The 24,086-nt window shown below is 40.2% G+C and overlaps 3 protein-coding genes across 9 annotated transcripts; 2 read left to right on the forward strand and 1 right to left on the reverse strand.

Moving 5' to 3' along the window:
• The first annotated feature begins 280 nt into the window (after window positions 1-280).
• LOC120893860 lies at window positions 281-3,845 on the forward strand. Of its 4 annotated transcripts, none has more exons than XM_040295999.1 (3): window positions 281-399; window positions 979-1,246; window positions 1,473-3,845. In XM_040295999.1, exons 2-3 carry the CDS (start codon window positions 999-1,001, stop codon window positions 3,505-3,507), a joined length of 2,283 nt encoding a protein of 760 aa, XP_040151933.1. In that variant the 5' UTR covers window positions 281-399; window positions 979-998; the 3' UTR covers window positions 3,508-3,845. The 4 variants fall into 4 exon arrangements, with proteins under 4 accessions (XP_040151933.1, XP_040151932.1, XP_040151935.1 ...); XM_040295998.1 differs by lacking the exon at window positions 281-399 and adding an exon at window positions 406-611; XM_040296001.1 differs by lacking the exon at window positions 281-399 and adding an exon at window positions 406-533.
• A 6-nt stretch (window positions 3,846-3,851) lies between these two features.
• Window positions 3,852-5,297, reverse strand: LOC120893861 (mitochondrial import inner membrane translocase subunit TIM50-C-like). The gene is made up of 2 exons (XM_040296003.1): window positions 5,019-5,297; window positions 3,852-4,944 (listed from the first exon to the last, which is right to left on the reverse strand). Exons 1-2 carry the CDS (start codon window positions 5,245-5,247, stop codon window positions 3,923-3,925), a joined length of 1,251 nt encoding a protein of 416 aa, XP_040151937.1. The 5' UTR covers window positions 5,248-5,297; the 3' UTR covers window positions 3,852-3,922.
• A 272-nt stretch (window positions 5,298-5,569) lies between these two features.
• On the forward strand, window positions 5,570-23,219 carry LOC120908473 (tyrosine-protein phosphatase non-receptor type 9). 4 transcript variants are annotated; one of them, XM_040319460.1, is made up of 8 exons: window positions 5,570-6,252; window positions 6,394-6,546; window positions 12,896-13,129; window positions 13,325-13,555; window positions 18,843-19,051; window positions 20,388-20,987; window positions 21,067-21,457; window positions 21,524-21,958. In XM_040319460.1, the coding sequence occupies exons 2-8, from the start codon at window positions 6,532-6,534 to the stop codon at window positions 21,956-21,958; spliced, it is 2,115 nt and encodes a 704-aa protein (XP_040175394.1). In that variant the 5' UTR covers window positions 5,570-6,252; window positions 6,394-6,531. The 4 variants fall into 4 exon arrangements, with proteins under 4 accessions (XP_040175394.1, XP_040175395.1, XP_040175393.1 ...); XM_040319461.1 differs by having other exon boundaries at window positions 6,398-6,546; XM_040319459.1 differs by having other exon boundaries at window positions 5,570-5,868; window positions 5,955-6,546.
• The last annotated feature ends 867 nt before the right edge of the window (window positions 23,220-24,086 follow it).

The raw sequence follows: 24,086 nt of genomic DNA on the forward strand, positions 1-24,086 counted from the left end.
GGGGAGTTAGTGGAGTGTATTAATTTTTTAGGTCATTTAATTTTGCCCACCAACACAATCACACACCAGCGTGAGCTTTTTGGCGGCCATCTTGAACCCTCAAAAACCCCTCGCTCGAAACGTCAAAAACCGTCACAACTACTTACAAAAAGCATCGCTAGCGAGGGAAAATTACACCGATTTGGAGCGTTGGCGAGCTTGTGAAAACCGGGGTTTGGCCTGCGGGACTTCCAATGAAGTTTGATATGTACGATCCAACCTGCTCTTGAACAGCGTGGCGGAAACGTCAAATATTTTATTCCAAATTTAGCAATAATAACAAAAAACAATAACAAAGCGACACGTAAATGTTTCGGTATAAAAATTGAAACGCAATAGACATCGTTTTTATGAACACAGGTAATGCTGCATTTTCAAACGGTCAGAACGCATCACAGGTCCTGTGTGTTAAGGATTCAAACTACCCCCTCTGATCCACTATTGTCCAGTTATTTTCGGCAGATTGAACTGCCCAGGTATCTTAATCCTTCTAGGTAAATGTTTGCTTAAAGCGTTTGTTTTAACCAAAAGGCACAGTTTCTTCATAGAAAATACGCCTACAAACTTAGGAGGTAAGAATCAGCGTACAGTTCCAACGATACATGAATTCTACATGTAAATCTGTAAGATATCGATTTGTAGGCGGTTTTGTAAGCCATTTTTGTAGAAGTTTTGTCTGTAGTATTTACTTTGTGATTTTCTGCCAATCAGGTAAATAAATAGAAAGAGGTAAGAATGAATTTAAAAAAGTGCAAGCTCTGAGCAAATGGAAACATCTTATTCTTTCCACTGTTCTGCTAGCATCACATTACGGTTGGGTTGCAAACAAAAGAGGCACACAGTTATAAATATCCCTCGCAGCACGAACGTGTCAGCTCCTGCGCATAAAATAATCACTGTTTGGTTTGTTCATACTGTTTTCTTGTGATTTGTGAATAGTGTGACAAAGACCAGCGAAGATGGAAGAACCGGATCGTGATGCAGCACATGTTGGTGCAGTTGGAAAAGTTGACACAAAAAACGATGCGCTAACGGTTTCATTTAGTTCCGAGGATTCCGACAGCTGGACTCTGCTGGGAAAGGAAAGCGATCGGCAGAGCAAAGAACCGAGTGGAGTGCAAGAAGTTATAAAGGAAGAAGTGACTGTGGAGGAAGGAAAGGGCCAACCGTCTCGAAAGCAGCGTCACGACAGTCATCGCAGCACTGAGTGAGTTATTAACCATTTTATATGCGGACTTTAGCCTTTAGGAGGATAAAAATAGCTTTACTAGAGACAGACTACGCTCCACCTTGATGCAATCTTTCATGCACTACCAATGTGTTCCGGTTTGTAGTTTTCATGTAATAATCTGGCAACAATTTAACAAAGGTGTAACTGTTATCGATTGTGTCACATGTGTTGAACTGTGTTTAATTTAAATTGTCCTTTTCAGCTCGCAACTAGATGAATCTTCCGATGGAATCAGCATCATCAGTGAGAGTGACGCCAGCAGCTTGCCAATGGAAGAGGATTTGCATGATGATAGAGGTACACTTCATTTCTCCCGAACCATCGATTTAAAGGCTGCTGACTATGAACCTTTAACGCCACCATTTACGCCGGATGATGTAAAAACAGTAAAAGAAGAAGGGAGCATTCAAAGGAAACGAGAAGTGCAGGTGAAGCATGCCGATGAAAATTCAGTTGAGCCGGTACAATCGATGGTTGAACATTCCCCTGTCAGCAATGCCAACTGGATCATATTTAGCCTGATAGCCACAGGTATGGTAGCCGTTATACTTGGCAACTCAATGCGACTTCAGAATCGCGTTAATGAAATCAATTTTGAGCACGAGAAACGCATTTCGGAGCTTGAACTGGAAAACAATATTCTGAAGAACGAGATGAACAAACTGCGTCATCTTTATACGCGCTCCGAATTAGACGAACAAGTTCAGCGGGCTGAATTTGAGTGGATGGATGCGCTAAGAGAAGCAAACGTGGTAGAAATAACTGAAGATTATGAAGAGCCAACTCGGGAAGCTAAAGCCGCCGAGGCAGGTTTAAAGGTTGAACAAATGGTCCGGAAAGTACCTCCTCAAGATAGTGGAGTAAAAAGGAAAGTTGTTTGGTCAGGAGACGAAGAGGAACCGATGTTGATTGTTGACAAAGACTATGTTTTACCGGCGTTCTGCTACAACAAAGACCAAGCAGTGCATGACGATCTGTTTTCCGAGTATAGTGCCAAATATTGTGATGTAAAGAAGCGGAAGATCGAATCAAAACAGAAAAAGGCAGAGTTTCAACAGAAACAGCAAACTAAACAGGAAAATTATAACAAATTTATTAATCCAGCAACATTAGAACCTTCTCAAGAAAAGCGCTCTGACCCTAGTAAACCAGCATCACCATTTAATATCGATTATCAGAAAGCATTCGATGCCATTAAAGCAGAGGGTAGTGTTATCGTGGATGCATTGGGGAGCATTTTAGATCTATCACCCGAACCAGAGGACAGTTTAGGAGCGAAAGTTCGAAAAGTTACTCCTGAAGCTACAACGCCAGAAATACTTGATGTGAAAGCAGAATTGCTTGAGTCAGATCATCACCAGGAATCCAAGGAACTGAAGCACGACGATAGGAAACAAAGAAAGTACAGGCCGGAAGAAAAGAAAACACATAAACAAGAGGACAACTCTCATTCTTCGGGAGAAAGTCAATATTCGAAACGTAAAGACGGCAGTAATCATTCGACGCACGAAAGTCGTCATAAGAAGCAAAAGAATGGTCGTGCAGACAACGGTAAATATGAAAATAAGGAAAGCCAACGCGAATACGGAAGCTATGAGCAGAAAAAGTTCGTCGAAGATAGCAGTCATAAGAAAAGTCATAAAAAAAAGCATGACGACGATGGCAAACATAAATATGTTACGGAACGAAACAATGGTCGTTATTCAGATTCTTATATTTCAGCTGACGGTAGCGATGATGATGATGATGATGATGAGGATGATCATTACAAAAAGAAATTCGACCAGCGTGAAACATTTAGCGATCACAATCATGACGGCAAGTCTTTTGAAACAAATCGGGCTAAGCAAACGGAGGCACTCGATGAACGGATACAACACATTCGCGAACCAGCTGGCGAAGGTTCGTATCTGGAGCAATACAAACGGGCAGAATCGAAAAAAGGAAAACGTCACCAGGAAGATGATTATTACCACGGTCAGAAGCATAATAAGCATGCGAATAAGCAGCAGCAACAGCGGAAAGACGGAGACTGGAACGAGAAAAGGTATAAGGGCAGAGATGAATACCGTCAGAATGGCGGTAAACATGGTGAAAGAGGCTCAGGTGATCAACATTGGCAGGAACGCACGAAGCATGGTCGGCAGGAAGCTAGGGATGAGCAAAGAAAACGGGTGGAAAATAATTGGTATCTAGAGCGAGGAAATCAGCGAGAGGAAGACCGAATTTTCCATTAATCAAACCGTAGAGCGCGATAAGTGAGGATTTCATAAGCATCCCGCTGTAAAATTCATAAAACTCTTTTCTATTCAATTTTTCCTTTCACCCACACTAAACATTTTAATTTTTTGCAGTGTAATGAAAGGATGTCGTTAATGCGTTTCTGCATACATTTTTCAAAATGAGCTTCTACCACAAGTCAGTTTCAATGCATACCGTAGTAGTCACAATGGGTATGCTGCATTTGGTGTGGTTATGAACAACCATGCCGCAAATGTTATAATATCCACCGCTAAACAATACATGTGATATATATGGAACTAATAAAAATGTGTTTCAACTCTAAAGAAAAAAAGAACAGTTTTTGTATGTTTGGACATGATAACGGCAAATACGACATGCTATGGCCTTTATTTGTATTTCCCAGCGTATCTAGCGTCCGCCACCCAGAAAACTCGGTCTCCATCGCTGTACCGCTGGCAGGTTACGTTGCTTTTCCTCGTGCTCCCGTTCGGCCATTTGTTCAGCTAGGAGACGCTGATTTTCGCGGAATTTTACTAATGGATTTTCAAACGATTTGTAATAAGTCATCACATCACGTACATCTTCAACCTCGCTCGTAGCAATCGTCACCAGCATAGCCATAAGATCGAACAGCCCAGCATCGTCATCGTTACCGGTCCAGCGCGGTATGTTTAGGGTATTCTCCGGGTGCAGTTTGGTAGAGTTTGGATCCCAATCGACAACGATCACTTTACTTAGGTCTCGGTTTAGGTTGTCCAGATTTTTCACATGATGACCATCGACAAAGTGTGTAGCATCCCTCACCAAACGATACATTATGTAGCCCCGAGGATCAAGAGCGTCCAGTATCGGGAACACTGTCATCCCTTGATCGGCGGTGAACACTACAATTTCATAGTTTGCGGCTAGCGTTTCAAGGAACTTGTCGACGCCGGGACGCTTCTTGAAACGCCAGCCAGTTTGGTAGGTCCAGTCTGGGTGTACCAGCACATCTTTCATTTCAAGCACAAGCGTATAGGGTGGTTGAACGTACGGATATTTCAGCGGGTCGGGCAATAGTTTTTCGCGTGACGGTTCTTGAATCATTTTTTGGTAATAGGTCATCGATTTCCACATCCTACGGAAATATTGCTGAAAGGTGGGCAGTTCCATGAACTCATCGACGATAATGTTACCCTCTGCGTCTCGGTCAGGCGCACCAAACACCCATACCGTGTACACACAGAAAGCGGACACGGAAAATCCAAAGAAGACGAATCCGAACTTCATCCTCTTCCAAGATGATTCCTTCTCTGCCTCCTCCTCCTTCCGATGCTTCTCTTGCTGCTGTTCATTTTCCGTACCTTCAACGGCGGTTTGAGGGAATAGCTTTGAAAGCAACTGCGGTGTGGGAGCATTCTGCTGTTGTTCGTTGCCAGAACCTTTTCCAGCTGCAAAATAATGGGGAAATTACACATATTACACAACTGTCGTTCGGTCGCGAACACGCGGGATCGATACATACAAACAGCCGAAAAGAGCCGAACTTGCCGGCAGTGCAGAAATTTGGCCGAGGTACAGTACGACCGGATCCATTTAGATGGAAGCGGACTGGCGTCCCAAGCCTTCACGTATCCTTGTTTAGACTGACAGTACTGCGCGCGATTTGTGCCATACAGCGAAGAGGCTGAAATTGTTTGAAATTGATAAAATTGTCTGAAACGAAGAAAGTCGAACAGGTTTCTCGAAACCATTTTTAATGTTTAGATTCGTGACATCGGAACGGGCTCTGACACATGCTACTTGACAGCTTCGCCTGTCCTATGTGACAGGTAACATCATTTGAGATGTGGATAAAATTTTCTGCATATACTTTATTATCCATTTGATTAAATTACCAAAACCAATCCTCCAAAACCAAACCAAAGTCCCGTTATCGTAATGGATTTACACTATTTAAATGAATGAATCGGGTAAAAAGTAGAATTGAATAGAAATTCTGAGCGCCTAATGTCATATGTTGATCTGTCAACTCGCACGGAAACTGGCCAACCGTTCCATCTGTAGTTGTCATTGGTTTCGGTCGTGGTTAGGTGGCATACAATTAAAAGAATAGAATAACACAATTATACTACAAGACTATAAAAGCTTTTGCTGATATCCAGTAATTACAACTAACATTTACTGTTGTGAAATAGCATAGTTACGCGAGTGGCTCGAAGCCAGCATATACTGTGTTTTAGTAGTGATTTATGCAAAACAAAGCTGCAAACGCCAAGGAATCGCGTTTGTGTGGCGGAATTTCCTGTCCAATTCTTGTGCATCATTCCTAGCACAAATGCATTTGTAAAGGGGGTTCTTTCGTGATATTCCTGGTTCGTTGTTTAACTCTCACAAAATTGCACATTTTCGGGCCATACACACGGCAGAATCCTCTAAACTAGATCTATTAATTTCCAAGTTAGCCGAAGTGTTGTGTGACCTCCAGTCAAGCCAAAGCGATTGTGAAACAGTATCACGAAAGGTCATCATCGGTGCCACATCTTGTTTATTACAAAAAGTTAGTGCGGCAGCGTTTTTACTGCATACAATAGAACAGTAAAACTGGAAGGGGTAAACGTGACAGCGAAATTCATTTAAATGTGATTTAAGATCAGCCCCCTGAGCAAATTCACAACTTCCTGTGACGATCGGAAATTTGGTCTGGAGATAAGCTATCATTATTGTGGATGTTATCAATGCGTTGAGAACGAGAAAAGGTGTGTTACGAGTTCTGTGTGTATTTTCTGTTACAAGTGCCTATAATTTTGTTTGTCCAAGGTGTACATGCCGTTAAAAATACCATTTAACACACTGTATAATAAAAGGTTTGTGTTGTATGTTGTGGAACGATTTTTAAGCAAGTCCGATCGCTACCAAAACAGTCCCACTCCAGGGAAGTATACACTAGACGTGGTTAAGAATAGCTGGAACACGAACAACATTTGCTGAAAGCCATTCCAGTGCTGGCGTACCAAGCATCAGTTTAGCTGGCAAAAATGGCACAAGAAGCGGTAAGTAGGCAATGCGCTCTGGTAGTTAGTTTCAGATCAAATTAAATCATGCACTACCACAATCACTCGTCATCATAGCAATTGGCAAGCGTTTGTGTCCGCGTTGTAAGCGCCCCTCAGTTTGAAATTGCGTCGGAGATTAACTGAAGATGTATTTAAATAGTATAGTTGTTTATGTTCAAACGCAAAGAATCGTCCGTCAGCTGAAGGACCCTGTTCATAAATATGAAATACTGGTGCCTATTTAGCCACTTAGTGTGATGTGCAAAGAATGCCATAGAAACCGAAACATACTTTGGAACAATATTGAAACGGTACATCTAATTATGTTGTGCTATTGCTAATAGATGAAAATACATTACTTTAGAACATGTTCGCCTGGTTTGGCTGGGTTGGCCGAGTTAGTTGATTAAGAGAAAATGTTAAAGTAGTTCAACTTACTTTGATGTTGTGTTTATTGTGTTGTAGCTACAATGTTGTCATCATTTAACATAAACTCTACTTCATGTTGTCACGTTATGCTGGCGTATAACTACTTTTTTATTGATTTTATATTGATGACGAGCCAAAAAGTGCCAATTTTTCTAATTTGTTGGCGGGCAAGTTACCCCAGGAACGCACGTGTTCGGTACGCACTCGATCATTGGATCGCAGCAGGCACGATGGGGATAATCGCACACCCATTCACGAACATTGAAGTGCAATCCAGGCGGACACTTCATTTCGCACGCTCGGCCAGTCTCACACACATAATAACGGGTGCAGTCGCTGTGCGGCAACATCACTGGCTGGGGTGGATTGAATGCAGGACAGCCAGCATTCGCCACACAGTTCAGTGGACAGGAGTTGCAGTTATCGTTAAACAGTTCCAATGATACTGACGGAATCGGTCCCGAATTCAGTTCCAGGCCTGCAGCCAATGCAATCACAGCGAAAAGGATGAATTGTTTCATCTTAATCTTTGACCGAGACGTGTGATTTCCAGAGTATTGACTGATCTCAAGTACTTAAAACAATATGAGCTTTATGTGTAAAAGGCAGCTGATTTTATACTGCTTTTAAGCTTAAAGATTTACAGACATCAAACAACAGACATCAATTAGAAACGATTTATCGATATTGTGAATGATTATCTGATAATTTTGTCACATCAAGTCGATTATTAATAGTGATTCCATCAATCATCGTTTCTTTCCATTAGCAGCGACAACAGAATTTGGAATAATTGTTGGACGGGTTAGACTATTTTTTATTTTACAGAAAGAGTTTTATATGAAAGAGTTAGGCGTGATGGATGGTGTATGACAAGTGATGGTTCGTTTACGCATTTCTTTGTAGTCTTAGGATTTAATACAGGATATCTGAAGGCAATGTAAAAGGATTTGTTGCTATTACCAGGTATAAGAACAATGTAGTGGCATTTCCTGCTATTGTGGACTGGGCTAATTCATCTCCAAGAAACACTAATCGGGGTTTGATATAGTTAGAGAAGGGCATACAAAATAATATTAGAATTAGAAGCGAAAGCCTTTGCAACATCGCATATTATGAATGCAGGTTACGTTGCTTAAAATATCAATCAAGCTTCGAGATGCATGATTTTGTTGCCTAATGCACACTGTGCGATAACCTTTTACCAGGTATCAGTTAAAACATTCTCGAATTAAAAAAAAACACTAAAAACAAAAATGTTGTTCATGTCTCTCAACAAAATACATCCACCCTTTTTTGTATCTATGATTGTAACTATGATTGATTCGTATAACTGTATGTTGAATATCGGTATCTGAATGTTATCTACACCCGATGGTTTAATTTTTGTTATCTAACAACAACAACTTAACAACATGCCCGTCATGGGTTAATACCCGAATGGACCGTGCCCCCATACGTAAGACTGACTGTCCTGCTAAATCCAATTAAATAAGTCACTGAAAGCCACTAGCGGTATAGGCATGCCTTGACTTGGCCGATGGCCGGAGAAGAAAACAACTCTAGAAGCAAACAACCTAAACATAGAGAAAAGCTCATAATAACGTACAATAGCTATCAAATGTGTATTTTAAAGCAAAAACCACATTTGAATTTGAATCGTACTACGTACTTTGAATCGTAATCGTATCGGAAAATCCGAAATGGAAAGGGAGGATTTTGATGCTTTTTAAATCAATTTTTGTTTAATTAATTGTGCCATAAATACGTCTTAAACTATTGTTGGACAAACTTATTTCCAGCAAAATGCTAGCTAACTAGCAGCTGTAATAGAATCAAAGAAAGCCATGCGCATCATCATCTGAAATCATGTTGCTGTAGAAAAGAGCGCACTATAAAAGTTCACAATTGCTCTCACTATTCCATGCTCTCCGAGCATTATTTGCAGTTCTCTCATTTGAAGACGCTGCATAAAATGTTTGCCTCTTCTCTACCATCAAAATGATCGCTCTCTCATGCGATCGTGAGTCTTGATCGAGAGGCTGGAATTTTCCAGCGATCGTGTTGGTGCTGCACACTACATTAGCTGCTCGTTCAGAGCGATGTTGATTGATGTAGTGGTACTGCAGATGCAGTGCATGGAGAGCCAGGGCAAGTCTTAGCTCGGAGCAGTCCGGATGAAAGAAAGAAAGTCAATTTCTTCGCAGTATGTGTTCAGTGGTGCTCGCGTCGCGTAGCCCATGCGTCTCTAGACAACGTTGATAGAGATCTTCACAACTAGGATACTGCACTGTTTCCGGAACTATGCTCCCTGCAGAATAACAGTAGTGTGGAAGTGACGTGACAGTGTTTAACTGTAGATTAGATTTACCCTGCAGACTGTTTCAAGCGAATAACGTACGGTTTTACAAAAGAGGATGGCAACTATGCTGTTCCCTACAACGATCCATTATGCGTTGCGCATAGGAACTGCTTTTTGAGAAGCACATGATTTCGTAAAGAAAGAAGCAAAGCCCTGATGCTGCTGCGTGTGCGTGAGTGTTAGTGTTGCAGTTCATGCTTCGCAATTTTTTCACGGTGGTAGTGTTCCGTTATAGTGTCGTTATTAAACCGGCAGGGCAGCTAGAAGCCGCTGACCTCGCCAGTGCAATTTACACGAATGTCGGAAAGTAAAAGATGCCCTGCAGAGAAATGGAGCAAAATGTGAAAGTGAATCATCTGCTTTATGTGCTGCTGTAATGTGATACTTTTCGATGCTTTAGTGTGTTTCTTTTGTTTTGTTCGATTCTCCAAAGCAATGTTTTGTCGCTTTCCTGAGTGGAGTTAGTAGTATGTAATATAGTATCGTAAGTTGTAATACAATTAATAATCCCCACATTGTGATAATGAAGAAGAAAAACAAAATTACAATCATGGACCTTATCCTGCTCTGGGCTCTAAAGGTAAGGATGTTGCGTAAATAGAAATTTGACTTAGTCTGATTGTTGGATTAATTATGATCTTTCTCGATGTGTTTTCATTTTTATTGAATACGATGCAAACGATACTAAAATAATGTAACTTTCCCTTGGCACGTTTGATTCGAAACACAAAATATAATGGGATTTAATGAACCATTATAAAAATTGCAACAATAAAATCATAGTTGGTTATTTGAAGTGATGGATGAAATAGTTTGATCGCGAAGCAATTTAAAATGCCAGTTACAGCTAATGATAACAGCGTGGCAAAGCCTGATCAATTTATTTAATCCATGTCATTTAGAGTGGTTCATATTTACACTCGGTCGATGCTCCATTTTTGCTTTAGTTTTCATTTAAAGTTTAGGTCTCTCTTTCTTGACCTAAACTGAATCTTGCCTAGGATGTTCGAGAATAGAAACAGGAAATCAGCAAAGCTAAGCGAACGTTGCAGATGCACGTAGGGTTGAAAATCATTTCCATTTCGAGTTATTTGACCCATTTCCTGCGCGTCGTATATTCAAATGAAGTATGAACGTGCTCATGGCAGCACAGGAACAGTGGACGCAATAGGATCGAATTGGCTCGCATCCGCACACAAGCGCGAACCGATCGCCTCTCAGCATCCGAAGACGGCATAGTTAAGATAGTAGTTGAAAACGGGGCAAAATTGGCCAGTTAGGCAGCTGCATGTTTTATTGTTTCTTTATTTTTCTACAAAACGCTATTATTCTTACACTGTTTTATGTTTCTACTATTTATGATTTCAAATTATACACGGCCTCAAAATAATTCATTAATACATCTTTTTATTTTTATTCAGGAGAATTCCTTATCATGCTTATCATAAAGTCTTGCTAATTTGCCAAGTTTGCGATTGGGGTAAAATGGGTACATATTTTCTCTTCCTATCTTTTTGAATTTTTTGATTGGCTTTGCGTCATATGTCATCAGAAGCTGCCCATTTTGCCCCATGCGAAGCGTTTTTTAATATTTTCTGTTATTGTTGTTATTGTTGTTTAACAATGGGTTATAAAATGTACATGATGTTGATAAAACACTTCATTGAATACATTCTGAGTCTGGGAATCTATCTTTTCTGTGAAATAATGCTTAAATAAAGAGTGCCCATTTTGCCCCGTTTCCCCCCTATTTTATAGTGTACGGTTTCTGATCGACCTCGTCTGCGGGCTTGAAACGGATACACCGAACTGCCTGTTTTCCTTATGGTGATTACAATGATGTTGACTGTGGGGCTGTTGCTGGTGATAGTTGCATTGAAAACGTTAGCGGAGCATCGCGGAACTTGCTTTTCTCGTTTGCTCTCCAGCAGTGGCTTGTAGGCAAGACTTAAGAAAACCTGCTCGCACCCTTTCTATTACTCAGTTCTGATCTCTTGCGATGCATCCTTTGTCGCTCTATGAAATACTGGTATCTGCCGTACCGGCCGGCATTTATAGTACTTCTCTTTGCTTCTTATTTTTCTTTCGGATCAAATTTGCGGTATCGTAACTTTTTTTTGCGGTTTTCCGCTTGATCCGGTAGGCGTAGTAGGTTACATGGCTTGAGGGGTCTTGGAAATCGGTCAACGAACGGGTTTCGTCGAAAGTTGCCCGGTTGTGTCGATACAGCAATTGGAATATCCAGCTACAAACGCGTACGGAAGAAAGTACCAAAAGTTGCTGCTTGGCATCAGCTGCTCAATGTTAGCTACATGTAATTTTCAAGGGATGTATTAAGATTTGTGCATCCTAAAAAATGAATAACACATAACATTTTAGATGTTGTGTCCAGAGCTCCTAACGCGTGAGTTAATCTAATTTGATATGCCCTACTACTTTGATATGCTACTGTCAAGTATTATGAATCACGTTCACTGGTACTATTTTAATCGATTAGCAACTCTTTTAAATGAAGAAAAACGTTTTGTTAATGAGCGTCAAAACGGTAGTAAATCTATTTTAAGTAAAAAGTTTGTTTGAGCTGAGCAAAAGAAGAATCGATTCGTGTATGAGCTTCCCATGTAAGGTCGAATTAAACGCAAACTTTCTTTCCGAATGATTACAATCATCATTTGCAGCCAAATCCGACAAAAGCTCTCGAATCAGGCGCAAACCTTCCACTTGAATTGACCCAACAGTTGTACACGTACCTCGCCACTGTCCGAAGACTTTCGCTATGTGCTGTGTTCCGAATTGAAACCGTTACGCAGTAGCTTCGAGATCGGGATGTTGGAGTTGGTATTTTCCTCGTAAATCAACGTTTTCGCTATGTTCTTCATTTCATATTTCTTCCTATTGCTTCTTTGTTCGTTTCTCAAGTGATGTGTTCACTTCCATACCTACAATATCCATACCATATCACGCTCTGGGTAAAGGTGTAATAAATAGTAAGACAGATGAGTATCTACCGGACATGTCTGTACTTCTTCATCAGTAAAAGAAAACTTGGTCCATAATTTTTTTCCTTCATTTTTTAATTATTATATTTTGTGAATTAGCACCAAAATACGCGAAAAACGTGTATTCGATTTAAAAATGGTAAAGCTTGTGTTATTTATGTCTGCTGTTGTTATTAATCGTCTAACACAGCGATGTTCAAACGGTGCAGAATTCCTCAGGGGGGGATTTTGAATTTTTTGGGTGGCAATTTTTGGGTTGCCACGCTCTCCCCTGCTCATGAGCTTGTGAGGGGGGAATGAAATCCTATATGCACCCTACATGGGGGAAAAGCTGTATAAAGGTTGAAAACCACTGGTCTAACACATAACATCAAGTTCGTTTCTTAGACAATATTCGATAGTAAGTAATCCAACAAAATGTAGCTTTGCAATTGATTCATTCTAAAATCACGAACCTGTATAATAAAAAATCGTGCATTCGTTCGGCTCGTTTATACATTCAAAATGTTATTAAGATGGCTAATATTACATTGAAATTTTTATTGTTCACACGCAGGCCGTAAAACAGTTCATCGATCGAATCAACAGCTCTAGCAACGACCCAAACCGAAAGGCGGTGACACCGGCAATTGCAACCCGATTCCTCTTGGCACGAAAATATGACATCACTCGCGCAATGGCACTTTACGAGCAGCATGAACTAATACGGCAACGGGAAGGGTTGTATGGATTTGATCCACAAACAGAACCGCTTCGAACAGAGCTGGAGACGGGCAAATTCACGATTTTGGTAAGATATGTCATCTAACATTCTCAAATATGACAAGACAGTTACGATTAGCGCGCTTGCCACAGTTACAATGCGTACACTTGGTAAAGTGTACAAATTGTCTAGTTGTTTTCATAGTTTTACATAGAATTTTCTATTCATTCAAATCATAATCTAAACATAAAAAAGTAAATATGTTTTGCTTGTTTCTTACAGCCGGGCCGGGATGCCAGTGGGGCAGCAATCGCCCTGTTCACTGCCAATCTTCACTATCCAATGACCGTGACCCATAAAACAACTCTTCAGGGTGTTGTATATCAGCTAGACGTAGCTTTACAGAGCAGCGAGACACAGAAAGCTGGTTTAGTATTCATATATGATATGAGTACTTCGAAGTATTCCAATTTTGATTACGATTTGTCGCAGAAAATCCTCACACTGCTAAAGGTACGTAAACATTATTACCATGTTTAAAAAAGTGTGTGTGTGTGTGTGTGTGTGTGTGTGTGTGTGTGTGTGTGTGTGTGTGTGTGTGTGTGTGTGTGTGTGTGTGTGTGTGTGTGTGTGTGAGAGAGAGAGAGAGAGAGAGAGAGAGAGAGAGAGAGAGAGAGAGAGAGAGAGAGAAAGTGAGAAAGAGAAGAGAGAATGAAAGTGAGAAAGAGAAAGAGAGAGAGAGAGAGAGAGAGAGAGAGAGAGAGAGAGAGAGAGAGAGAGAGAGAGAGAGAGAGAGAGAGAGAATAGCTTCTGATGTTGTAGGAATCTTCGGTTATATTCAATATAATAGTACAATAGTAGTTCAATATAATAGTATATAGAACAACTATTTTAGTTGATATTGCACTTGAAACCAGTTTTGATTAACCAGATTATATATACTTCAAGCTGCTACGAAATTAACTGTCCTATGCAGACAAAACTATCTGAAACGCCGGCGTATTTTACAACCCTTTAGTGACCTAAAGTCGGTGGTTGTCGCGTTGGTCGAATTAATATACTCTGCCGTTATGTTGGCAGACACAGCCGTACAGATGCTAACCATTACGTACGCATGTCCCGCCCACGTGTGCCAACAGATACTAACCGTACCCGAGGATCAACCAAGTTATGGTCAATTGGCGTCGTTAGCTGATCGTCACAGCCCAGGTGACGCTGCATATCGAACGAACACTATATTCAGTACGTCATAATTCAGATGGCGTATGTGTATCCCCGGCATTGAGCGCTTGTTGCCTAGTCGTATCGCTGTCACAAATGCGGTGTGTATATATCGTGCTCTCGAAAGTTTCATACAAGAGATAGTAGTATTTAAATAATATGTTTCAATTGAGAGTTACCCCGCGCGTCTCCGTATGGCGCGCATATTGTGTTGCTACTGTTTGTGTTTTTAGCGACGTTCTAGTACGGACGTAACAGCATGTACACATGCAGCGGATGTTCACATATACACTGTCGCTTGTCGAAAAGAAGCAATTTGTAAGCGGCGCAAAGCGACAAACGAATAAACAGTAGTAAGTGAGGGCGGTGCGCTAGGCACACGGCGCACGTTACGGATTTCCTGGAAACCGAAATATACGCCTGGATGCCTATTGCATCGCAGGGGCAAGCCCATCTTAGGACAAATATCACCTGTTGTTCCGCTGTTGCCCTCATCGAATTCCTTTCAAAGTCGCGGGGTGATTCAGTCTACCGGGAGTAATCAAACGAAGCGGGACGGCGTGAATTTTGCTCGCGCAAGTCGTGTTGATTTATTTGCTCACTCGCACCACTACCTGCCGACATCGTACATATTTTTTCTTTATTGTGCTTGTTGTCTTTCATTGAGTCATCGTGAAACCTAGAGGTTCCGTTCGTAATATCAATCGTGGTGACAACACATGCGCATGCTCGAAGACGTTAGCCAGGCGCGCGTATTTCGGTGCACGTATTCGTCGTGCTCAAAAGTGTAAATATATGGTAGATCGTCGTGAATAACAAATCCATTTATTCTGCTGCGGAAAAACGTGTAAGGGAAAAAATCGGATAGTAAAAAGTGCAAGATTCGTACGTCCATACTTTGTACAACTACAAGGAAAGCGTAGCAATAGCGCTTCAGAACGTAGCGCATATCTCGTGACGGTGAATAATACATAATTTATAATTATTTAATTGTGCTGGCAATCGATAAGATATCGTTGATTTGTGCTGGTGCGATGCGAGCTGGTTATTAGGTTGACGATCCTTAAGTGTTACGAAGTGCCTAGCTCCCGGTTGACGTAGTATCTTGAAATTGTATTCGAATCTCGTGTGCGATGTTTATTGTAAGTTTAATAAAATTTAATAATTAAAAGCAAGGTGTTGGTTGCGTACATTGCTTTTCATTGTTAGCTTACTATGTCGCTAATTCACTAGCATGTTCACGTGACCTTCGTTAGCAGAACAAAGTTTCGAGTCGATCTAATATGTGTCTGTAGATTTGCGCACACGCAAAATCAGACCGTACGCAGATTAGTCTCAGCGCAGAAGATGCTTGTCAAATACGATGAAGCTGCCATTGCCTCTCATTAGAACATTGGAATCATATTATATTGCACAGTTTCAAAATGCCTTTCTTTCTGTGCGTTGCGATGTATTGCGATTGAATTGGATGTCAGCGAAAGGAGTAATCGTCATAGCAGTTGAATTGTTATCAACGGACTTCATGTTTTAATTTGTATTGTTTTCCTTAAATTTCTTAATTTAAAGCTTAATCTAAACTGGAAACGTGTAAAAACATGACGTAGTTCTGATACTGGATAGCGTTTGTAATTATACAGAAGTAACAATTTATTTCTGGTGGTATGCTCTAGCCACCGGAAATGATTCCATATTCTGCTTCTTAGATTTCGACTTCATTGAATGTTTCCCTTTTTTATGCGATTGCTTTTACCTGTATTTTACCATCCATGCGCGTCCCTATTCCGAGTTCCCTTTTTGCAAGGACGATATAACGTTATCCTGACAACCGAAACCAACGCTACCATCTGTATGCGTGTCTATGACGATGCGTGTATGTGAGTGTATGCGTGTTCACGGGAACAAGTTCATGTATGTATGGGTTTCGTTAAAATGCGTGTGCGTGCGGTCGTTGAAGGCGCACGCGTTTCACGAACCAAACACGACGGGAAGAGTTGGGTTGTTATTTCGTGAACAGCAAGGTTGTGTTTGCGTGGACACGCACGCGCATTTGAACGGTTCACCCTCGTTTTGGATTGCACAAAACGGCCAACTACAACACACATCGACAAAATCAGCGCCATATTACGAAGTGACCGCTAATCAGTATGCATCAACTTTATACGCGAGGCAAACGAACAGTGTTGAATTCGCGGTGCCAAAATCAAAAACTCTGAAACATTGGTGTCAGTGACCAACTTATTTCTAATACGTCTCTATGGTATGTGCATTCATGAAACAGTACAAAATTGAGTGACGGTAGTTTTTCAAGTGCAAACATTAAGCATCACGATATTTCGACTCTCGTCGACCCTTCGAAAATGACGTCGTTAGTGTCATGGTGTTGATGTTAGATAGTGTTTGTTTTTAATTGCGAAAATCTCCCAGCATGCTTACCAGTGTTCTGTACAGAATTTGATTCAGATAGTTAGTTGGCCGTGGATAACGTTTCTATGTAAATCTGTAAGGCTGGCTTCCGAATCTGCAGTTACGGCGGTTTTGTGAAACACGATAGTTATCAGTGAAAGAAAGTGTATGGTGAAACAACTCACATCCACAATCCGAACGGATAGCTCTTGCAAATGTGGCCGCTGCGGCAAGTAGTGTTATCGATTTTGTGGAAAATCTAGCATCCGTCCAACTCGTGGTAGCGTTTTTTGTTCGAGAAAAGGTTATAAATATTTCCTTTGTTCTTCTGATCTATCCATGCGCTGCATATAACAACAGTGCATGTAACAATTAATCGAATGTACAATCGACCTACTATCCTACAAAATTTTCCATATGATAGGAAATGTTTGTCGTCATTATAAGAAATATCTGTGATTAATATTAAAGAGAAAGCGTGCATTGAAGGTTAGTACTGAAAATGTCGGCTCGGTTAACTGATGACTGTTTTTGTGTGTGTTTTTGAACATTTCGGGACTGTGTCATTCCGTTTCGAGTCGGATGAATGGTCGTCCTACGCATTTTTGTCGAATGTCGTTCCTGCAAAAAGAATCGATTTTACATAATTGAAATGTCATTCAATTCCCTGAAAACAGGCGTGACAAGGCGACAAAAGAATCAGTGAAACCATACTCAAACGTCGTCTCTTCCATCGGTCAATGAAGTACGACAAAATCGAACATTTTTTAGCAACGCGATACTTAAGAAAGCAATCGAAAGCGAAGGATATACAGAGAGAATTCATTAGATGCAGTGAGTTTCAGTGAGAATGCAAAATGCAATGCAAGCAAGTGATCATGGCAGAATGGAGCGCGTTTGTGCTTAAAATTAACAAAAAATCAAGCACCTCGTTAATTAGTTCAATAGAAATAACATCACATTGTTGTCCTTGTTCAAGGGCGTGATTTGGCGTTGGATCAAGCATTCTTGAATTCTTTGCGTAGGGCTAAAAATATAATACTAAATTGTCGGCTGTTCGTTCGACATTTTTAAAATGAATACTGTAGCAACTGTAAACTGCTAGCTAAGCCATATTTTACTGTTATCGGTCGCTGATGATTCTGTAACAATTTCCCTCGTATGGCCTTGCATATTTTGCATAAGGAATTTTAGCGAATTAATGAATTTATCAAAAACAATAATGTGCAATACTTAAAACCATTCTACTAAAAACACAAACAAAAGCAAACCATTGTATGTGAACATTTTAAGCGCTACAATTCCTAACCAAAAAATAACTCATGGCCTTTAAGGGATAATCTTATCAATTCCTATGAGTTTTAAGATTTTTAGTATAATTTACACAATCTATTAACGCCTAAGCACATTCCTTGTTGACCCTGATGCGCTAGTAAATATCAACAAATCTTGATACATAAAAAATCGTAAATTTCATTGAATGGTTTTAACCATTAACTTTTACTATTTATGTAACTTTTACAAAGGAAAGAATCGGTCTTAGTTAGAACATTTGTCTTCAAGACGAACGAAAAAATAATGTTATGTCCCCTTTCGCTATTCTTGTATTCTTTGCGTCTGGTGGCCTAAGAATGCGTTTTCCCTACCATGCAATTGTATGTTTGTATTGTTTGTATTGTTTGTATTGTAATGGGCGCTCTATCCAGTTGCTATTCCGGTTTGTTTTCCTCTTTTTTCGTGTGTTGAATGGAGTTATATGCCACTTCATGTGATACATCCTTGATACATCTTAATTCTTAATCTGTATTGGTGTGACTCGAAACCTAGGAGAGTTTTGTTATTGAAAATACATGGTGTTTCTGCGTTAATGTGCATATTGTAATTAGAAGTACTGCAGGAAGGATAATGTTTTATCTGCAATAGTACTACATATATTGGATTATTTTCCTACACATGTAGAAAGTTCAATCAGGGGCTTGAAATTAACATTGTCTTTAATAGTACATTTCATTACTACATTATTTTTTGGGATTAAAGACCATTTAGTGATTGAGTTAAAATGAATGTAAAATATTGCCACTTAAAAATGATCACTAAACTGACGTGGATCGATGGATCATTGTTCGGCATCTACTATCTAAACTATTACTGATTACGGTCATCTTTTCTATTTCAGGGCGGTTATCCTGCAAGATTGAAAAAGGTCCTTATCGTAACAGCTCCGCTTTGGTTTAAAGCACCTTTCAAAATTCTAAGGTTGTTCGTGCGAGAGAAATTGCGGGAACGTGTCTTCACCGTATCAATACCGCAGCTTAGTTTACATGTTCCTAGGGAATCTCTTCCAGTTCGGTTAGGTGGCACTCTAGAAGTCGATCATTCCTCATGGTGAGTAGAATTTATACATAATTTGATTAGCAGCACATTTTACAAAACGGTGTCCAGTACTGCTACTGAATTTCGTTTCGATAATCCTGATTCTCAAATCCTTAATCCCTGGTGCGTATGATGTGGCTATTATTGCTTGATTGCACCTGTCGTTGATTTAGTGTTGTGTTGTGGCAATGCGATCGCTGTTTGTTCATTCTCGTCATCGCTATTTAGTATAACTGAAACGAGTTTTCTCCTCTAGCCGCCTTTTCGGCTGCATATGTAGTTTGATGAAATAGCACTAGCATAAAGCTATGCAATAGTAAGGAAAGAGTTTAGTTATCTGGGATTAAAAACAATCGATTCTTTTGTTCCCTATAAAAATCGGTATCTCCTTCCGCAGGACGCACAAATCATACAATTTCTGGGTGTTGGACTGCGTCATTTATTGTGCATGCCAAGTTTAAGGTAACATGAAATTAACTTTCTTCTCAACAGTAATGCATCCTTTAATCGAGCATCAGAATTTCACTGACTCATATTCGCCCACCATAGATACATGCCATCCTCACCCTGTACCACAACAAACCATTCTATGACCTTTTCGAAATTGAGTTGTTTTTTTCATTTGTATTATTATTCATCGCTTTCAGGATTGAACGTATGATGCAAATAAAAAGAGTAATGAAAACTGTCAGTCTGTTTGTATTTTTCAACGAACATGTGCAAACAATACACGGAAAAACAATAACGTTAATGAGATACAAAAAAAAAACGAATAGATATCCTTAGCTATAGTTCTGATGGTTAACTGTATGAAACCGACTTCTAATTGTCAATCTGACACCTTTTTATAATTCGTATGTTGTATTTTTATACCTTGGAAGCTTCACTTAAGACGATTGAAGGCACGTGTAAGAATGAAATATTTATTTGAGGTGCATGTTTAAAGAATTAAGAGGTCAAAGACGAACTCCTTATAAAATTGCAGTGTAAGTCTATTTTCTGTACAGATTTAATTTGGTAGTAAATGAGATGCAAAGTATGTCGTGTTTCATGTAATTTTTGTAAAGAACGCCACATTTTAATCATACATTTTCCACCTTTGTGAGGGATAACGGGATTATAAGTTGTTGGAAGATAGTCATTTGGATAAATGTAAGGCTAGTTTACTTTTGTCATTATTTTTCACGGTCTCGCTGGTTTTTTTTTACACAATGGGTTTTCTTACCGTCTGTCATGTTTAACTATTCTTAAATATAAATTTAAAATGGTATTATATCCTGCATCGAAATCATTTGAGTCGTGTTTAATCGTTTGAACAATATTAATTAATGTTAAATTATGTTTTCAGGTTATTGCATTGTTACAAATCGATGACGAATCGTGAAGACGAAATTATTGCAACAGCGGGCCAGCAACAGCAGCAGCCACAAACATCTCAGTCGAACTCCACGGATCTTAATGGAGTGATTGGTGCGAGTCCCGTAATGGGTAGCGCGGGCATTGCGGCGATAGCTGCTGGAACAGGTACACTGGACACTCACCATTCTCTAACTGGTGTTGTTGGCTCGGAACTAGTGGACGTAGAATTTGTGAATTCTCATAACCATCGAGTGTCTCCTGAAAATGGCGCCGAGGTGGAGGATCACTTAAATGTGGAGGATATTAGCAACATAGCAGTTGTGGGTGCAAATCAACATCTTCCGGCAAATCATGCAGGCCATGTTGGACATCAAAATCACCATACAACCAGTGAGCTTTGGACAGAAAACCCTCCGAGTAGCGCTTCGTCTGGCTTTAGCGACGATGACAGTTTGGCCGGGGCAGAAGGAGACCCTAAAACGATCGAGCAAATTGTGCAGATGGTTCGTGAAAGGGGAAAAATGGGTTTAATCCGCGAATATACCGAAATAAAAGCCCGCGCTCCAGATGGTACCTTTACGCATGCAAAGTAAGTATAAGCTGTGCACGGAATCGGCCATTTCTTTTATTCTGTAATGGTAATGGATGTAAAATGTCTGTTTTTACAGGTTAAGAAATAACCTAGCCAAGAATCGATACACGGATGTGCTGTGTTACGACCACAGTCGCGTAGTACTGTCTCAGGAAGAGGATGATCCCGCGACGGATTATATCAACGCGAATTTCGTCGACGGTTATAAGCAAAAGAATGCATATATCTCCACACAGGGTCCGCTGCCAAAAACGTCGTACGATTTTTGGCGCATGGTCTGGGAACAGCACTGTTTGCTGATCGTCATGACGACTCGGGTAATGGAGCGGGGCCGCGCCAAGTGTGGACAGTATTGGGAACCGACCGAAGGCGGTTTGGCGGAGTATGGTTCATTTCGATTGCGAACAATGTCGATAGAAACTAACGAAGATTATACAGTGGTGGAGTTGGAAATAAGAAATATTAAGGTAAGACAGACATATTGCATGCTAACTGAAGCGTGTGTATTAAAGTAATGTATATTTGTATTGCAGACTGATGAGGTAAGATGCGTATCGCATTGGCAGTTTACCAGTTGGCCCGATTACGGAGTGCCGTCGTCGGCGAAAGCTATGCTAAACTTTCTACAGCGTGCCCGTGAAAAGCAAGCAGAGATGGTCCGTGCGCTAGGCGATCTTTGGGCCGGTCATCCCAGAGGTCCACCTATAGTCGTTCATTGCAGTGCCGGGATCGGTCGAACGGGAACATTCATCACGTTGGACATATGCATATCGCGCCTCGAAGATGTCGGTACGGCCGATATCAAGGGCACGGTGGAAAAAATTCGATCACAACGGGCCTACTCAATACAAATGCCGGACCAATACGTATTTTGTCATTTAGCACTGATTGAGTATGCTCTTTCACGCTCAATGCTACAGTCGGTGGACCTTTCGGAGTTCGACGATCGAGACGAAGAATCCGATTAGAACATAGCAACTTAAGTGACAAAACCAGCATTAGCGAAATGTGCGCGCATGTGATCTAAGACGATTGATACTGGTCCGGCTCATCGGCTTCGGATTTAGAATTCCTGAGTAGGTGTGGAAGCTATCGTATTTTGTACAGTAGGCAAACTGTTGTTAATATTCTGAACGCTGTTTTGCACTGTTCCACCTCCAAACCGATTAACACTTTCTCCGCAATCACAGTAAATAGCGATCCGTTTTTCTAACAGCATTAGAGGTTCTGCTGATGTATCATACATGCAATCACGCTTCACGTTAAGTATGTGGGTTCTATTACTGTTTTAAAATAACTTCACTAATTTTTGACACAGCAAACAGAAACCACGATCCTACATCCTACATAAGAAACGATAAATCCTGACTGTTAATCTGCGAAATACCAGGAGATATTAAATTACAGCATGGGAAGAGATGTGGTAACACACGGTAGGAGACTGTGGTGTGCCCTAGTATTCGCATTTAATTTGGCTTTTTATTATGTATTAGCATCAAAGCTCTTTTCCCAATCCGGATGCTTTTCAAAGACAGTAGCAAACGAAACGGCCAAACTCATTTCAACAGCAGGTGTAGCAGGTGATTATAGTTCGAGTAAACTCATGGGAAGACGTTTATCGCTACGTGCAACAGACAGATTTCAAGCTTTATCTCCTATTACAGTTCAATGCGAAAGTCTTTTGCAATCATCAGGAGTAGATCAAAAACAAAAATTGTATGATAATTTATAATAATTTTCCAAACCCGCTACATTTCAGTGCGGTAACATTAGAGACAAGAAACAGCGTAGATGGCGTAGAAAATATCAAGTCCAGTGAAATGTGAAAAAAAATCAATTACTAAAGGGAAATGTAGTAATATTAAAAACCACGGTAAAAACTGTTGTAACAAGAATGCGAGAAATAGAAAAAAAGATATCAAACTTTATTTTTTCTATTTATTTTATCTTTAGTGAAGGCGATATTCGTGAGTGCAGATAGAGATATTTAAAAACTAGAACGGTAAAACAATAATTGGAAAGTGGTACTGGTACGTTGGGCGTAACAAACAAACAAAACAATAACTAAAAAACAGCTCCGAAAATAAATTTAGAACATGATACACATATTGTGACTACACTGAAGGTCGTTCAAGAAAATTTGTATTATTCATCCCTTTTAAAATAAAATGAACCGAAGCGGGTTATTGTCGCCCCTGGTTTGAAATCAAGTGAAGGCAGATAATCAAATTGTATTGTCATAAAATTAAGCCAAGTTTACTTCTGAAACCCGTCATCATTCTTTTTATCTCAGTAAAAGCATCAGATGATATTGTGCGGCCATGTGCAGATGCAAGATAATTGCAAAACCACGCCGGCTCACGACTCCGAGCTGGCGGAGGTGTTCGTTCATTTTCCTTTTTGTAACAAAACCCATGATCGTAAGGAAGCAATCGAAAAGATGAGATATTTCTGCTGGACAACGCACTGAATCGTGAAGCCAGTGTGAGGTGAATGTGAGAAAGAAGCGAAATCTAAAATATAACCTATTAATGGTTTACAGCTCTGTTCTTCTATTGTGTTTATTTCTCAGAGAAATCCCTAAATGATATGAAGTATTGAAAACTGTATGCCGGCATGACCGTGTAGGTTGCTTGCCAAAATGAACGAGATGATCGCGCGGAACAAGGTGGATTATTAAGATATATGCTTAGTCCACTTTGGTGCGAAGTTAGCAAATGTTGACGATTATTGAGGAACTGATGTGTAGGCTTTTCGCAACTATTTTTATTGCGGATGTTAGTACATGGTCCTAATGGGACATGTAAGCCTGTGTAAGTAGTAGGCAGGCAGGGAAGGCTTTCGAGATTTTATTCAGAACTACACAAGAGCCTTTGCTCGACATTTGTTTCCATTTGGGCGTTAAGGATGTTTCGAGGTTTGAACCCACGACAGGTTCGTTGCTAAGTTATGCGAGTTGACGACTGGACCATGGAATCACCCCACGAAGAACATTTCAACACGATTTCGTAATACATAGTAATTTAAGGCGCTTCTACGTAGTGCGTAAGATGTCAAGATCGTATTGAGATTTATATGAACTGTGTTAGATTGTAT

Source organism: Anopheles arabiensis, chromosome 2, assembly GCF_016920715.1.
Source record: "Anopheles arabiensis isolate DONGOLA chromosome 2, AaraD3, whole genome shotgun sequence".
In the NCBI taxonomy this organism is placed as follows: Eukaryota; Metazoa; Arthropoda; class Insecta; order Diptera; family Culicidae; genus Anopheles; species Anopheles arabiensis.

Coding starts and splice junctions, on each gene's coding strand:
- LOC120893860 (XM_040295999.1), top strand. CDS start 999: ATGGAAGAACCGGATCGTGATGCAGCACATGTTGGTGCAGTTGGAAAA. Junction 1,247..1,472: donor GACAGTCATCGCAGCACTGA/GTGAGTTATTAA, acceptor TGTCCTTTTCAG/CTCGCAACTAGATGAATCTT.
- LOC120893861 (XM_040296003.1), bottom strand. CDS start 5,247: ATGGTTTCGAGAAACCTGTTCGACTTTCTTCGTTTCAGACAATTTTAT. Junction 4,945..5,018: donor TCGGCTCTTTTCGGCTGTTT/GTATGTATCGAT, acceptor ATTATTTTGCAG/CTGGAAAAGGTTCTGGCAAC.
- LOC120908473 (XM_040319458.1), top strand. CDS start 9,864: ATGAAGAAGAAAAACAAAATTACAATCATGGACCTTATCCTGCTCTGG. Junction 13,556..18,842: donor AAATCCTCACACTGCTAAAG/GTACGTAAACAT, acceptor TTTCTATTTCAG/GGCGGTTATCCTGCAAGATT. Junction 19,052..20,387: donor GAAGTCGATCATTCCTCATG/GTGAGTAGAATT, acceptor TTATGTTTTCAG/GTTATTGCATTGTTACAAAT.